At 41.4% G+C, this 15,896-nt stretch overlaps 1 protein-coding gene across 29 annotated transcripts in view; it reads right to left on the bottom strand.

Annotated features, from left to right (window-relative positions):
• Positions 1 to 15,896, bottom strand: part of CADPS (calcium dependent secretion activator) — a 781,950-nt gene that overhangs the window by 152,550 nt on the left and 613,504 nt on the right. For all 29 annotated transcript variants that reach the window (XM_082344670.1, XM_082344669.1, XM_082344650.1 and 26 more), the window contains 2 exons: positions 15,032 to 15,140; positions 8,579 to 8,791 (listed from right to left, as the gene is read on the bottom strand). In XM_082344670.1, coding sequence (XP_082200796.1) covers positions 8,579 to 8,791; positions 15,032 to 15,140 — 322 coding nt within the window. The remainder of the gene's footprint in view (positions 1 to 8,578; positions 8,792 to 15,031; positions 15,141 to 15,896) is intronic.

The following is a 15,896-nucleotide window of genomic DNA, read 5'->3' as shown; positions in this document are numbered from 1 at the left end:
ACATCTTCCAAACAATGCTTCTTGTTTCACTTCTGGGCTGTAATTGCGTAAAGATTTCAGAGTTCTTTACAGCATGGGCACAGGAGACTGACTTCAGACTAAACTTAGATGAATAAAGCTGATATTGGTACCTAAACTACATTTATAAACTTAAAAGAACTATCAATGGGTATCCATGACACAGAAGCAGGCTGATGGACACGCAGACTTAGGGAAGGCAAGTACGCTTTCAAAAGGAAACTAATTAAAATTTTTACCCCAAGTTTGCTCGGAAACAATTTTGGTTTGGCATTTAAGGAATGTTGGGAAAATAATGGTTCCTAAAGTGATACGATTATGTGGATTTTATACTCTCATTTAATCTACTTAAATTTCAAGTGATGTTCCTAATTGACCATCCTATCCTTTATTTCGTCTGTGATGTTTGGGTTCATTTTATGTTTGATATTCTTTTTCTTTTTCTCCTTCACAATGGGAAAGAATATAACATATTTTTTCATGATCTCTTGTCTTAATAGAAAGCATATTTGTGTGATCTTTTTTCTGATAGAAAGAAATTTAGATAAGTTTGCAATAAGGTCTACCAAATGGAATTTTCTTGTGGGGGGGGGATAATATAGCTTTCTAATTTTCATTTTGTTGAGATTTTTCTATTATCCCAACAGCTCGGGGAATGAATACAAAAGGTCAAATCTTTTTATTTTGTAGTATTACCTGTTAGAACTTTTCATAGGCTAGGGAAAAAATTCTGCTGTTGAAAATAACTATGATTGTGTTGTTAACAAATTGTCTGAGGGAGGCTCCTTCCTCTAATGAATCCCTTTTATAATAAACTAGGGGTAGCTGCTTTAACGCTGAAATTTAGAGCACAGTTATGGCTGTTGCTATTCCTGATGGATGCTAGAGGCAAGAGAATAGCTCATGTAACTATAAAGTCATTGTGAACTCGAAGTGCAAATTAAAAGGTGACTTTGTATCTTTCCTATATGGAAAATGTGTGCTTGTCTTATCTGCTTGACAGTACAAGAGTGAATGTATGGTTTGGACAATAACGAACAATGACAGTAGTCAACCTCATCAGAAGACATGAAATAAAGAAATGACAATGATTGATGGCAGCTGACTGTTTACGGATTTTTCTAGAAGAGTTTTTCCTTGGCATGATCAAGTAACCAGGGGATGTTGTGCCCTGCCTGAGCTCTGCACAGCAAGCAAAAGACTGGTCCTCCCCTGCCTGCTGCCCTTGAGAAACAACTTAATTCCTTCATGGTCCCTTTGACTCAATCAAGCTAACTTGCATGGCCAAGAGAGGATGGCTTCTTCCAAAGCTATCAAGGTCCACATTGCATTTTGCAGAAATCACTGGCAATACACCCAAGGGGATAAACATGGGATATTTATTTCAATGTTCATTTTTATAATTCTTCATAAGACAAATGCTTTGAGTAAAACTCATAACAGAATTTTTTGTCAATGATCTCAAAACAAATAAATGATTTGTAATTTTCCCTGCTGTAGTTACTACATTTTCAATTAATTTACACAGTACTTGATAATATTTTTTATGTCCCTGCAACATGAGCAAACACAAATTTTCTATAGTTGACTAATTAATAATGTATCTTTCTATAAATGTATCTTTCTACAAATCTTTCTATAAATCTATAAATTTTCATAGGTCATGAAAATACTCAGCTGATTAGTGAATAATATGTTAAATGTGTTTGAAGCAGTTAACAATGAAGTGACCCTTCATTTAAGATGATCTATTGACATCCTAACACGGTATTTGGAAAATTTTGGCCCTGATTGTGAGAGACTATTCTTTTAAAAAGTCATTTACTTTAGAGTGAGAAGGAAAGTGATACACAGTGTGGTTTGGGGTCACGCAAATTAATATTGAATTCATTCTCTGATGTTGCATTCCTGCAATGTAGCAACTGCAAGTTGACAATACAAGAAGATGCAGCAAAAATCTCCTGAGACAAAACTATAGAAGGAATTAAGGCAAAAAACTATTTGGAAGTCTACCAGGATAGCAATGCATTGTTGTGCAAATACATGTAAATTCACTAGAACAAAATTCATTCAGTCATCTATTCATCCATCCTTTCTTTTAATCTTTAAAAAAAGTATAGCAAAATCCTAAAAGCCCACAAAGTTCACATTCTATGGTAAGCTTTTAAAAATGCCTCATCGGACATGGAAAGGAAAGGAAAGTTAAATTATCTGCTTGAAGTGGTAAAAAAAAAAAAAAAAAAAAATCTGTCTGCTAGCCAGGGGTACATTTATGCAAAAGAAAAGAAAACAGAAAGAAAGGAGGGATAGAAAGCAAATTAAAGAAAAAAACAAAAAGAAGAAAGGACTATTATTAAATGGTCAGGAGAAACGATGTGACCTACAACTTCTAAGTTTGCATTCAAAATACTCAAGTACATATTTGCCTGCTCTCTTGACCAATTTTTCTAACTCCCTCTAATGTCTAGTTTTCCCTCAACACATTTTTGGTGGACAGCTTTTTCCTCTATGAATAAAGGAACTGTGTACTCTCTTTTATTAATAACTCAAATAGTGAAGAGAACGATGTTTCTATGTTTTAAAGTTTCTTTTCTTCTCTTACAAGTGTATTTTTAGAAAAATGAATACAAATACAAATGATGTCCAAAAAAGTTATTGTTGTCATTGTTCTTGGGAGAGCAGCAGAGAGATATTTGAGACCAGAGGTCAAAACCCTCCATGACATTGTGAGACTGTGAATCTGAAGCTTCCGTGAATAAGCTACATGAATTCAATTGGGTCCTTAATGTCCTGTTTTTGTGCGTGGTAGTTGCATGTATTACATGTCTCTTTTCAAAATTAATCCTCTCTTGGATCTTAGAGCACACCCTCAAGCCAGGTAGAATGAATTCTTTCGTGTTCAAATAATGAATTTACTTTATTGTGTTCCGCAATTTCTTGGAGTCTTGCTCAGTTAACATCTTTGGGTTTCCTACCCCCCCCCCCTTTCTATTTGTTAAGGTACCCGTGGTTACCACACCATTGGTTCGCTGACCATTCTAGCCTTTGGAATGGGAAAGGAAAAACAACAACGGCAGCACATCATCAGGGTGCAAAATGATCTGTTTTCAGGCATTAAGCAGTCAGGTAGCTGTGAATTCCACGAAACAAAGGCATTATTTGCCATTTTGTTGTGATGTTCATTAATATTCTTGGAATAAAAAAAATTAGGATATGTTAATGGTTGGCTTTACTCAGAGGATCATTTGATGCCAATATGAAAGCCAAGGAGAGGAGGCAATTATGCACACATCACATGCATCCTAGTTCCAGTATGAAGCTGACATTTCAGACCTACGGTCAGGAAAATAACATGAAAAGTTTTACTACAAAGTCTAGACATGAGGAAGATTTCAGAGGAGAGGGAGGAAGCACATTGCAGGTGTCAGATAATCTAGTCTGATTATCTGAGCTGTGCTAGCTATAGGGGAACACTTACCCTTCAGTCCAGCTAGAAGTTAGCAGGGTAAGAAGGAACAAACCAGAATAACATAAAGACTAGCAACAAGGCTCAGGAAAGCAGACAGGAGTTCTAACCTAGCAGCTAAAGTTCTTGGGTTCGAGCAAAGATTGAACAAGAAAACTTAAATGAAACAAAACAAAAAACCAAAGTCAACCCCCCCAAACCAACAGTAACCAAGATCCCCCTAACTGTTGAAGACCGTTCAGGTGGTAGCAAAATTAGAACAATTCTCAAAGACATCCAACTTTAGGGATCTATGATGCGATTAACACTTATCAGTTGAGAAACAGACATCAGTATGAGACTCATTGCAAGTGATATATCAATCATTGACCAAAGAGCAAAGCTTAAAATACCCCCTCCCCCTGCACTCTTGAGAACGGAGGTACTGATTTTCCACTGTTCCTCTAACACAGATTGCACAGGGATCAGGTGTTACAATGAGAGGCCACTTGGCGTAATAAATCGTGGCAACACTCAACTCAATGATTTGGACGTCATTTCCAAGGTAAGCAACATTGGCCTTAAAAAATTGGAAAATTGCAAGTATTTGTTTTAAAAAGTTGTATAGCTAGGCACTGACTTAATTTTTTCAAGTTTTAACCAAAAATAAAAAATAAAAAAAAAAAGAGAGAGAGAGAGAAATTAAATCAACAGCAACACACATCAAAAAAACCACAAAAGAACAAAAAGGTTTAAAAGTTTGGTGGAACCCTCCCAAAGTCATTGTAGAGTCACATACAAACTAATGAATAGCAGGATCTATTTTTTTTTCAGTTTTTCCAATTCCATACAAATACTCCACTCCACTCTTAGACGTGTCTTTTCATTTTGAAATCGAGCTTTTGAAATTGCAAAAAATAAAATCTGCACCCAGAAGTCTGTTAAACTGAATTTAGAAAGACCCAAATAAACTCACAATTACGCTCAAGTATCCCAAACTGTAAAATATTCCATTCTCAAGTTTCCCTTGAGCAGACAGCGACATGACAAGACTGGAGTGTTTATTTTTCTCTATCCAAAAAACCTCTCCCATTTCTCTGTAGAGAAATTTCTTTGCCATGTAAATATTAACAAAGTGATTACAAAGTTAACTCATAGAAAAGTTGTTCTTAAAAATCATTCACTTGCAAGAACAGCAAATACTTTGAGCAAATATTCAAAAACAGGGATTTGATGAGATGTGTACAGAATTAAGTATTTAACAATGACCCTTACCTTTTGGAAGTCAGGGAAATCTTTTTAAAATGCAATACTTGATTGTTTTCACTCCTTTTGTTAGAGGGTCTGTGATTGACTTAACGTTTGTGATGTGACAATTAAAATAAATCGAGGTATAGACTGAGAACCAAGTGTCAGTGAAGGATCAAAGTTTGCTACTTTACTACTATGTTGTAATTGTTTTTCATTTTTCTGTTATCTCACTTTGTAGTACCAGGTGACCAAACTATCCCAGTTTGCTCAGGACTAAAGGGCTTCTGGGACAGAGGACTTTAATGGCTAAAACCAGGCAAGACTTGGGCAAATCTGGATGAGTTGGTTACGCTAAGTTTGAATAAACATTGTAAGTTTGACTGAGTTAATATAAAGCCTGATCTATTTAATAGTGAGGGTTTGAATTCACCAGTTTAAATGCAGCTTTGAAGTAACTGTTATGTAACCACCACTCTGTGGCAGACTCCACTAAAAATTATGATATATCCCCTACCCCCAGCCATTTTTGGTTGATTTGCACAACTACTCAGTGCATTACCACACAATGTAAAATTCTTGGCTCCTGTTTGAATCTTTCTCATGGGTTTTAAATACCCCTAACTGTAAACGAGCAGATACAGAAGGTTGGTTTGGTTAAACCCTGACTGGATTCCGATGCTGGTTTCTAAAGTATGGGAACAGAGCCTCACTTTCTGGTACTCCGGCTGCAGTTTTTATTAAGTGCCTAAACTAGCATTAGATAGAATCTGGAGCAGTTGAGGCTCCGTTTCAGGGGTAGTAAAGTAACTGTGGGATTATTAGGTTTAACACTAGTGGGTTGAAGCTCCGCGTAAAGATTGTCATTGACGGCAGGGTCATGGTGTACAGTTGTGCAGAATGGGCACTGCACAACTCAGGAGGTACCATTCACATTTCTGTCTATGGGAAAAGTGTCTCCTGCAGGGCACAATCTGCATGGCTGAAAGTGGTGGCTTCCTTCTTACAGAACCTGGTAAGAAGGAAGGTAGCCCTCACACTCTCTAGAGAACCTCTGTTCCTGGGCAGTGATTAAGGGGACAATAAGAAACAGGGTGGTTCTGCCACCAGGTACTGATAAATCCCAGACGCATGAATTATCTGACCTTCTCACTCACCTCTCAGCCTACCTCACATGCTCTCTAGGAATGATATTACTTACCCCACCCCACGAATTCGAACCCTTAGAATTTTGCTTTGGATGCTCCATTTAATAAAAGTTCCTCTGTCGACTAGAATAGTGACATACCTCAAGCTTGTGTGTACTCAGCTGAATCTTGTAGCTGATTGCCTAATGACTAGGTTCTCATTGCATAGCTAAATGAATCCTACCCACGGAGGGAAATGTAAATCGAGAGCCCTTGTGTATTTCCATGAAGGGACATTCATCCCCTCTTCAAGAGCCTCCATTACTGAGCTCCTTTTTTAAAATCAGGGTCTGGTCTCCATTTAATTTTACCCCTGAATGTCCATCCTCTTTCCTACACTAGAGAGAAAAAAGGGGGCTAATCACGAACCAAGTAGTAATTTCTTAATCTTGGCAGATGATAGAACAAAGACACTGAATGTAAGGTGAAATGACTTCAGAAGAAGTGGAGATTATTTGGAAATAAAACCAGGATTTTCCAAATATCACCTGTGATACATGTTTTATGAGCTTGATTTGGATGGTGGTTATGGTTAGGAATTTTTTCCTGATACACAGTTAATTCCATCTCAGAGGAATATAATGGGATGTGTTGTTTCTAAATTCATTTAAAAGGAGCCTGTCAGGCAAGGTGAAAGAAGGGATTCCATTACAGAGGAATTTTTTTAATTCAATAAAGATTGGGGATGCTTTATTTCAACTAGCGACTAAACCATTTAAAAAGAGACTCTGCCTTCTCTCTCTTTGCTCTCAAACTTAAATGCCACAAATGTTAGAGAAAAAAGAGAGTAGGACACTTGGTGGTGGTCATGGTCAGAAGGGCTGTCCCTCCTCCCCTGAGTCCCTCCTCAACTTCTTCCTTATTCTTTCAGGGTTTTCTTTGTGGAAACCCACATGATTGTGTGATTATTTACAATGTCCCACAGGGAATGCATCTTCCTTTAAAAAGCCATCAGTGCTGGACGGGAATCCCTGGGAGCACCTGATGGATAGTATTTGTCATCCAAAAAGAGTTTTTCCCCATCAGTAAAGGTGTTACAAGGTTTAAGAACATAGTCTTGTTAGATAAAAACAGACATGGCAGTGGAATTCATTGAAAAGACAATATTCTCTATTTAGTTGCTGTAGCTACAAAATTATTCGATCCATATTTTTTAAAATTTATTTATTTAATTTATTTATTTTTGGCTGTGTTGGGTCTTCGTTGATGCGCGTGGGCTTTCTCTAGTTGCAGCGAACGGGGGCTACTCTCCTTTGTGGTGAGCGGGGATCTCATTGCGGTGGCTTCTCTTGTTGCGGAGCATGGGCTCTAGGCGCACAGGCTTCAGTAGCTGTGGCACGTGGGCTCAGTAGTTGTGGCTCGTGGGCTCTAGAGCACAGGCTCAGTAGTTGTGGCACACGGGCTTAGTTGCTCTGCGGCATGTGGGATCTTCCCGTACCAGGGCTCGAACCCGTGTCCCCTGCATTAGCAGGCAGACTCTTAACCACTGTGCCATCAGGGAAGCCCTCGATCCATATTTTAAGAGCAACAGAGGAGAGACAGTGTGAAAGCACTGTGTTCAAGGTCAAATTTCCGATGAGGGACCTTCACACTTGCTTTCCCTTTTGCCGTAATTCTCTTTCCACAGATATTTGTGTGACATTCTTTATGGTATTTCTCAGTGTCTGAAACTATCTTACTCATTTTTTTACTTGTTTACTGTCTAGACTTCCCCACTGGGCTGTAGGTATCCTGAGAGCAGGGATCTCACCTGTCTTCCTCATCAATGTCTTGTCATCTAGACAGTTGCTCAGTGAACTACACTGAATCAGTGGGTTCCATGCTAAAGTCAGGACTCACCATGATTATTGCTAAAAATGACTTGTACCCGAGCTATTCCTAATTGACCTGTTATTCAGAACCCTAACATCTCTATTTAGGGTTCATGTTTTATAAAAAATGAATTATTTAATTTGGTGCTTGATGTTTTCAGTGCTTCCATTTTCTTTGTTTCAATAAGCATCTCCAAGTGTATGCTGTCTTTCATCTGACCCTGTGTGTCTGAAGTGTTGCAAGATAAAAACCAACGTAGGTAGCATGAAGGCATGGCAAAGGGGCAAGAAATTAAAGCAGATGCTGAGGTAAGAGGGGAAGAGACTGGAATATGAACTGGGGCTGTTTAAGGAGGAAGTTTCATTTTTGGGTTCTGGTATTTTAGCTCAGAATGGGTACCGTGGTTTTTTTTTTTTTTCCACTGCATGTGATAATGTCATCATTTATTTTTAAATGGTTCTAAGTTGCAGATTTAAATTTATTTCAAATCAAGCCCTATTTTGCAATTACTTTTAATAGGAAGAAATGAGGCAAGGACATACATAATCTACCGTGTTTGAAGGACTCAAACAAATACATGTTTGGTTGTGAATTCTAAACTCTCACCAAAACAGACAGATAAAAATCCACCTAAAATATATTTTCTTTGTTTAGTCCTTAGGGGGAAATGTCAAGTATTGCACTTTAAAATTACTTTCATCTAACATTTTTGTCCCAACTTTCCCCCTCTGAAGTCACTATTTTTTCTTTTCAGCAAACATGATTCTGTGAATCCTTAATGTTAAAAGCAACTAGATTTTCTAACTCAACTTTGGAAGATTGACTTTACTCTACAGAGCTATTTTTAACAAATGGCATATTTACTTACAAAATTGGGAGATGGGGGCGTCTAGCTGAGGCACGTTCCCTCCCTTGGCGTTGAGTTTCTGGACTTGGGTTGGGGGCACAGGCTTGTGTGACTGCCCCGTAGCCCGGTACATGGCTTGGACCCAGAGAATGCGATCTTGCTCATCATCACTTGCAAATATCACGGTGTCTCCTTCTTTGACTGCATTGAAGAAGGCTCGGCCACCCTCCAAACCTGGGTTAAAAGGGAAAAAAAACTGCTAAGTTGAGCTGCAATGTTCTTGGCAGGACTAAGTTCTGAGAGAGGCAGTTTCTGTGCTTTTTCTTGGGCTGCAGAAGGGAGGAGCCATTGATCTGACTGTAGGATGGGAAATCTGATACCCACTTGGCCACAAAGTGGGGCCATGGTGTCCAAGAGGCATTTTGAGCCCAGCTCTCGTCTCCCGCCATCTTCGTTTGGTTGGAGACAGAGTTGTCAATTGAGCTGCCTAATGGACGGGTAAACATCTGTCTATAAATACACTATTATTTTTCTCATCTTTAAAAACAAACAAACCGGACAACAAAAACATCTCTTGACCCCCACCCCTCCCTTGAGCTACTGCCCTATTGTTCTTCTCTTTACAATGTAAGTGGATCTCTACCAGGGCTTCTCAAATTTTAGTGCACATGTGAATTCTCTGGGCATCTTGTTAAAACGTAGCTTCTGATTCAGTAAGTGGGGCTAGAAGCTGAGATCCTGCATTTCTACTCAAGCTCCCAGATGATGCTGATGGTGCTGGTTGGAGGACCACACTTCAACTAGCAAGGGTCTCTCTCCTCTTAAAGCCCTAAAGCCCTTCTGATCGGGCTGCTACCCCAGTGAAACTTGTCAAGGTCACCAATTACTTCCCCGATGCTGAGTCCAATGATGAACTCAAAGGCTTCATTTTGTTCCATCCATCAACTCATTCCATTCTCTTTGAAAGATTTTCTTCACTTGGCTCCAGGTCATCTGATTTTCTTCCACCTTCCCTTGCTGTTGCTTTCAGTCTTGTTTGCTGGTTCCTCTTCCTCTCGCTCCTCCTCCTGACCTTTAAATGTGGGAGCATCCTGGTCTTCTGTCCTTGGACCTCTTCTTCATCTACACCCAATCCCCCAGTGATGCCATCGAGTCAAATGCCATGGATATGCTCATGGTCTCTACATTTCTAGCTGTACCCTGGACCTCTCCCTTGAACAGCAGACCTGAACATCCAGTGGTTTTCTTGACTTCTCCACATGGATATTTGAAAGAGACCCCAAATTTATCACATCCAACACTGAACTCCTGGTGTTTTTCCCAAACCTCCTCTCCACCTCAGTAAAGCTGATCTCTTCCTTCTGGGTGCTCAAGTCCACAACCTCGGGGTCCTTTCTGACTCCTGATTTTCTCTCACTGCCCATTCCAATGAAATTCTGCAGGCTCTACTTTCAGGACGTCAGAACAGAATTTGACCCATTCTTCCTTCTCCAGTGCTGCCACCCTGAATTCAGCCATGCTCATCTCTCACCTAGATTATTTCAATAGCCTCCTATCTGATCCATCTGCCTCCATCCTCACTCTCTATACTTGATTCTCCAGATGGGGGCCAGAGTAATCGGTTTAGCATAAGAATCAGGTCATGCCACCCCTCTGCTCAAAACCTACCAGTAGCTCTACATTTCACTCAGAGGAAGAGTCTAGGTTCTGACAAGGTCTGCAAGGCCCCACATGAACTGACCCTTCACTACTTCTACCATCCTCTCCTACTACTCTCTCTCTCACGTGCCCCTGTATGCACCCAAGTCATGATGGCCGTGCTGGCCTCTTGCTGCTCCTTGAACACTCCAGGTGTGTTCTCACCTCAGGACCTTTGCACGTGATATTGCCTGTGCGTGGAACTCTTCCTCCACATATCTGCATGAGTCACAACCTCACCTCCTTTGTGTCTTTGCTCAGACGTCGCATGCTTGTTCAGGCCTTCCCTGACCTCTACCTCTCCTTACTCACCTCTCTTCTCTTGTATTATTTTTCTCCGTAGCTCTTACCACCTCTAACAAATTATATAATTTACTTCCTAAAGACACGGCGTTTTTGTCTCTTTTGTTCACTGCTGCATCCCTGGTACCTAGAACAGTGCATGGCATAGAGTAGGTACTCAACAAACACAAGTTGGATGAATGAATGCTCTACAGACCCATTTTTGTCCCACAGGCAGTTCTCAAGGTTAAAATTTAGAGAGAAGTAGGCAGAAGCCTCTCTTTGGTCTCAGGCCAGAGAGACATTGTGTCTGTCAACATATTCCAAAAGCCTGTATTTTGCGGTTACTGGGACTCTCTGTCCATAAATAAAGCTTCATATCTTCATCAGGTTCCTCATCATTCCTCCCCTCCCCTCCCTTCCCCCACCAGTTATCAGTTTAAAGATGAAAGGGGTTTAAGTGGAGTGATTAGCATCCCTAAATTTCCAACAAGGCCCGGTCACTAACCTGTTCGACATTTGCATTGGAAAAGATTTCTGGTGACGTTAAGACTTCTCCATTGTGCTGACAATGTTAATTCTAATGTCTATTCCACAAGAGTGGGTGTGTGTTGGTAGTTTTGCACTTAGAATTGCCAGGGATTCTAGAACAATAAAGAGCATCTTCTTTATATGAAGGGTCTAGTGGTGCACCATTTTAAATAAAAGCTTTATGGTGGTTATGATTATGAAGGAATATTTTGCTTCATTTCTTACAGAGAGTTTTAAAATGTGTGATTTGGATAGGATGACGTACAGTTAGCAAGCTGGGAAAACCTGATGAAATGAATGGATACAACCATAAGAAGGAAAATTCTGCAGGGTGAGAGAGGAAGAAGAGCTTTGAGGGATGCTTTAACCCCTGAAAAGTGGGTACCAAGGAGCTAAAAGGAAGAGTGGGGTCAGTAGAGCTTCTGTAGTCTAGTCTCATGGTAACCTTCGGGATAAGCTACTATGATACCGTGGGTGATCTGCAGGCTAAACATCACTGGATGTGTCCTTTTCCTTGCCCCACCACCTCCCGTCTGCCAGGGCCCACAGCTGGGAATAGGGACACTGTGTTCCTGGAGCTACAGTCAGAAAGTCAGTTCATGGGGCTGCCTCAGGAAGTAGAGAGGTAGGGATGGAAAGATGCTAAGTGTTCAGATTTTTATTTAATCCTCCCAACAGCCGTGGGAAGCAAGTACTATTATTCCCACTGTATAAATGAGGAAACTGAGTCACAGAGAAGGAGATAACTATCCCATGAACACAAAGTGGAGCTGTAAGCATCAGAGCTGGGCTTCTAACCCGGGCTGTCTGACTCTAGAGCTGATGGCCATAAGCATTGTGCTGGACTGCTGCAGAGCCTGACAGCATGCCTGACACACAGTAACTGCTCTCAGAGGATCAGTTACTAACAACAGAGTGAAGCCTAATCGTGGAGGGAGTCGGGCAAAGAGAAACATCTATAGCAGCAGAAGCAAGGGCAGTGACAGCAGCGGAGAGCACCAGAGCTTTTCCAGAAAGCGTGGGAGACCAAGGACACACCATTGAGGGTGAGGAGAGAGCAGAGAAACTAGCTGAAAGAAAACCAAGGAAGGAGAAGGCAATGTGAACATCAACACGTGCTCCTAGGCAGCAGTCTTGGGCAAGGCAGCAGTTCCCGGGGACGGCATCTGCACAATGCAACGTGTGACAGTGCCTGGGCTCTCCACGGAATAGCCCACAGGTACTGACCTGTCAAGAACAAGAGGACACGTCTGGGAACGGATGGAGGCAGACCAGGCAAGGAATGTCGGCCAGCTCCCGGCTGGGGATTGCCGTTCCAACAACACACATGGACGTGGTCCGTTTATTATGGTAAAGTTGAGTTGTCAAAGATTTAATTTAGTTGTTTAAATTGCGCCACTGAATTATTCTGAGTGAATATCCTCTTATTTGAAGACTTAATTGCTCGATCTAATAGGAATTGAGAGATTGTCGAGTACTCTTCGAACCATACCCAGGGAAAGGTAAAGTGTAGTGTTTTCATCTTTTGATTAAAATGAGGGCTCTGAATGTAAAACTTACTTACAGTTATTTACCAGTTCCCCAAACCAATCTTTCAAGGACCCTAAACAGGTAGAGTTGATTTACAGCAAGTGATTATGTCTGGATGACTGCTGGATCTCAGGCTGGTACAAAGGCAAGGACGTCCATGCTACAAGGCTACCTGCCCCATAAACATCTCCACCAGTTGGTTCCATTGACAACCAGGATAAAGCTGAGAGGAGAGGGGGGACAGATGGACCCAGAAGTCTTGCTCCAGGTGCACACTCACCTTTCAGGGAGCAGAGGGAGAGACTCCACAAATCTCTGAAGACACTGGCTAAATTGTGCATTACCTTGATCTCCAGCTGGCAAACTTTACTATACATGAGAATCCCCTAGAGTGCTTGTTGAAATAGGAGGATTCTGCCCTCCCCTTTCTGGTTCTTGGTTAGGTTTGGGGTCCAGGAACTCCTATTTTCCATAAGCACTCTTTAAGAAATTCTGGGTTAGACTTTTCTCATGACGATTGGGAGTATTTGAATCTCCATTTTCAATCAAACGTTGCTTTGAAAATAACTAGGACTTGGCACATGGAAAGGCAGAGAGGATTCTGCTTATTATTCTCAAGAACATCATCACTTTACTTTCCATTGACATCCTTGGTAAAGGAATTTATAAATTATATCCCATGGGATCAATGAGAAAATAAGAAGAGAAGCTTTTATAATACATATGCACAGTTACCCCTTTTGCATGTAGATAGAACAGCTTTCTCCCCACTCCTGCCCTTCCCACTGTAGGAAGAGAATTCTGCTTTTGTATGATAAAATAACAACTCTAGCTTTGCTATAGCTGTACACAGAGCTATGTTTTACTGCAGCTGCCAAAGGGTGTGATGGGTTAGACCCCAAGTCCCAGCTCTTTTTCTTCCTTTACAAAATGAGATGATAATCCGGGTCCCATATACTTGGTGGACTGTGGTAAAATCCAAATGCCATCACGTAGAGGAAAGGAATAGTAAACTGGCTTAAAAGAAGGTAGTGTCATAAGATGGTATTGTTTTTCCTTCTCATATTGGTCCTTGAGTCTCCCACTTTAAAATGGAGGTCTTAGGAAAGAGGGACTCTGTTTCTCTGAAGGGAACTCAACGGTTTGAGACCACAAACCATCACAGAATGCCACGAGGGCTGCTTTCTTAATACAGGGGCCACATCCTTTCCATGAGTTGTTGCATGAAATCGGCTCAAACTTGTAGGTTCTATTGATTAGGAGGGATTTCCAGGCAGAGCCTTTAATTTATGTCTTATGTGGTCAGCTCTGCATCATTGTGCTCTGGCAGGATGCTCATTATCTATAGAAGTCTGAGGAGGCGGGCTGGTCCAGAGCACCCCGGGTTGGGATTCTGAAGCCCACTGCTAATTTTCCTAAGTGGGCTGGGCCAAAGGTCTTCCCAGCCACACCTTTCCAGGTTAACACCCCATCTTCTCTCAGACTCTGTTTTTCCTTTATGTGTATTTTGTTGCATGTGGAAGAGCAATATGGGAGTAGAAAAAAAGGTTTTGGGCCAAATAATGCAGTATGGTTGGAAATGCTTTCCTTGTGCAGATTTGGCATAAAAATAAACTTCTCTGGGAGAGGGCTGTTGGTGGCTGTTGCTCATTAATATGCTGAAATGATTTCGCACCGCCCCTCCCCCCCATTTTGAAGGTTCCTTGAGGCGGATTTCTATTCATCTTTTTCTGGGAAAAAGACAAAATGGGTGGGGGGAGAGGTGTGAGGGGGCAGGATGTGGAACTTACGCAATGTAGAACTTACGAGAAATACTACCGTTTGTGTGGTTCTTAGTTACATAAGGTTGAGGAGCTTGGATGTCTACACTGTGGATTAGCGTCTTTTTAGGGGAAAAAACCATTTAGGGAGGACTTTCTTTTCAAGTACCATCAGCTAACTTTGAATTGTAGTTAACAAATGTGGACGTACAGGGCAGGTTTATTTGGACACGGAGACGCAACACCTGCCAAGCCCACACGTCACTGGTGAACAAGACACACGCACATGCACACGCACACACACACGCACACACACAAAGTCCTTGGTGTACATGTAAGACTTATTTTTCAGGAATTTCTTTTGAACATTCTAGGGTGGAGTACAAATTTGATATGGGTACAGCCACGTAGAAGAAAAACGTATTTCTGTTTTCATTTTGGTTTTATGAGGATCCCTTGAGTCAAAACAAAGCCCTTGATTGGAATGGCATTTACTCGTCCAGGACGGAAGCTCCGTAAGATCGGGGTCAGTGGCTGTCGTGGTCAGCTATGACACCCTAGTAACTTGGCTTAGTGTCCAACAGGGAGGAAGTGCCCAGAAAATGCTAGTTGAATGTTCATTTGGGAAGGGGGAGATTTTTATGGGTTCACAGGCTAGCGGGTGGGCGGGTACCTGGCTGGGGGTCCGTGTAATCCACAGTGTAGCCATCCAGTTGGAGAAGTTCCTGAGGCTCCGCTTTTTTCTCCCGGTAACTGCACATGGCAAACGTGTACTGACTCACCTAAAAAAGAAAAGCACAGATTGTGAGGTTGGTTCCCTAGAGCCCATTTTCCTTGAAAAAAACCCTCCGTGTTCAAGCCTGTCCTTTCCCCTGAGGCCGTGCACTCAGGAGCTGGGTTCAAATTGAGTTTTTCCACCTCCTGGCTGTGTGACTTGGAGCAAGTTAAAAGACTTCTCTGGTCCTGTTACCTCATCTGTAGATGGATATAATCTGCGAACCTACCCTTCTCACTGGCTTATTGTGCGGATTGAATGAGTTCATAAGTAGAATGCATTTAGAATCTTTCCCTGATGCTTAGGAAGTGCTTGACAAGTTAGCTATTATCATTATTGCTGCTATTTTAATTGAGCTAAGCTACATGAAATTGACATTTGGGTAGGTCAAAACTGGCTTCATAGCAGCAATTTTTTAGCTTTTACCTAATATGACTATGGCCCTGGCTCTGATATGGCCCTGGCCCTGGCTGAGATTGTCAAGCTCTCAGACTTGACACAGGCCTTTCGGTCAGAAACTGGGGACTAGACTTTTATTTATTTATGCCCTCCCTTTCTTTTAGTATTTTACTTTTTGCAGGCCAATTCTCAGCACTGAGTCGCATGTCTCATCCCTCCCTCCCCCATCCCACTGAAGGAGCGCTTTTGGTCACTTTGAAAAGTCTTCCCTTCATCTCAGACAAGCGCAGGAGTGACATGCTGTCACAAGCAATGAATGCTTGATCTCTAGGTGCCAGTCACGGGAGAGCCATTCTCAGCCCTG

Source organism: Balaenoptera borealis (assembly GCF_965194805.1).
Source record: "Balaenoptera borealis genome assembly, chromosome: 12".
NCBI lineage: Eukaryota > Metazoa > Chordata > Mammalia > Artiodactyla > Balaenopteridae > Balaenoptera > Balaenoptera borealis.
This window is presented reverse-complemented; position numbering and strand designations above follow the sequence as displayed.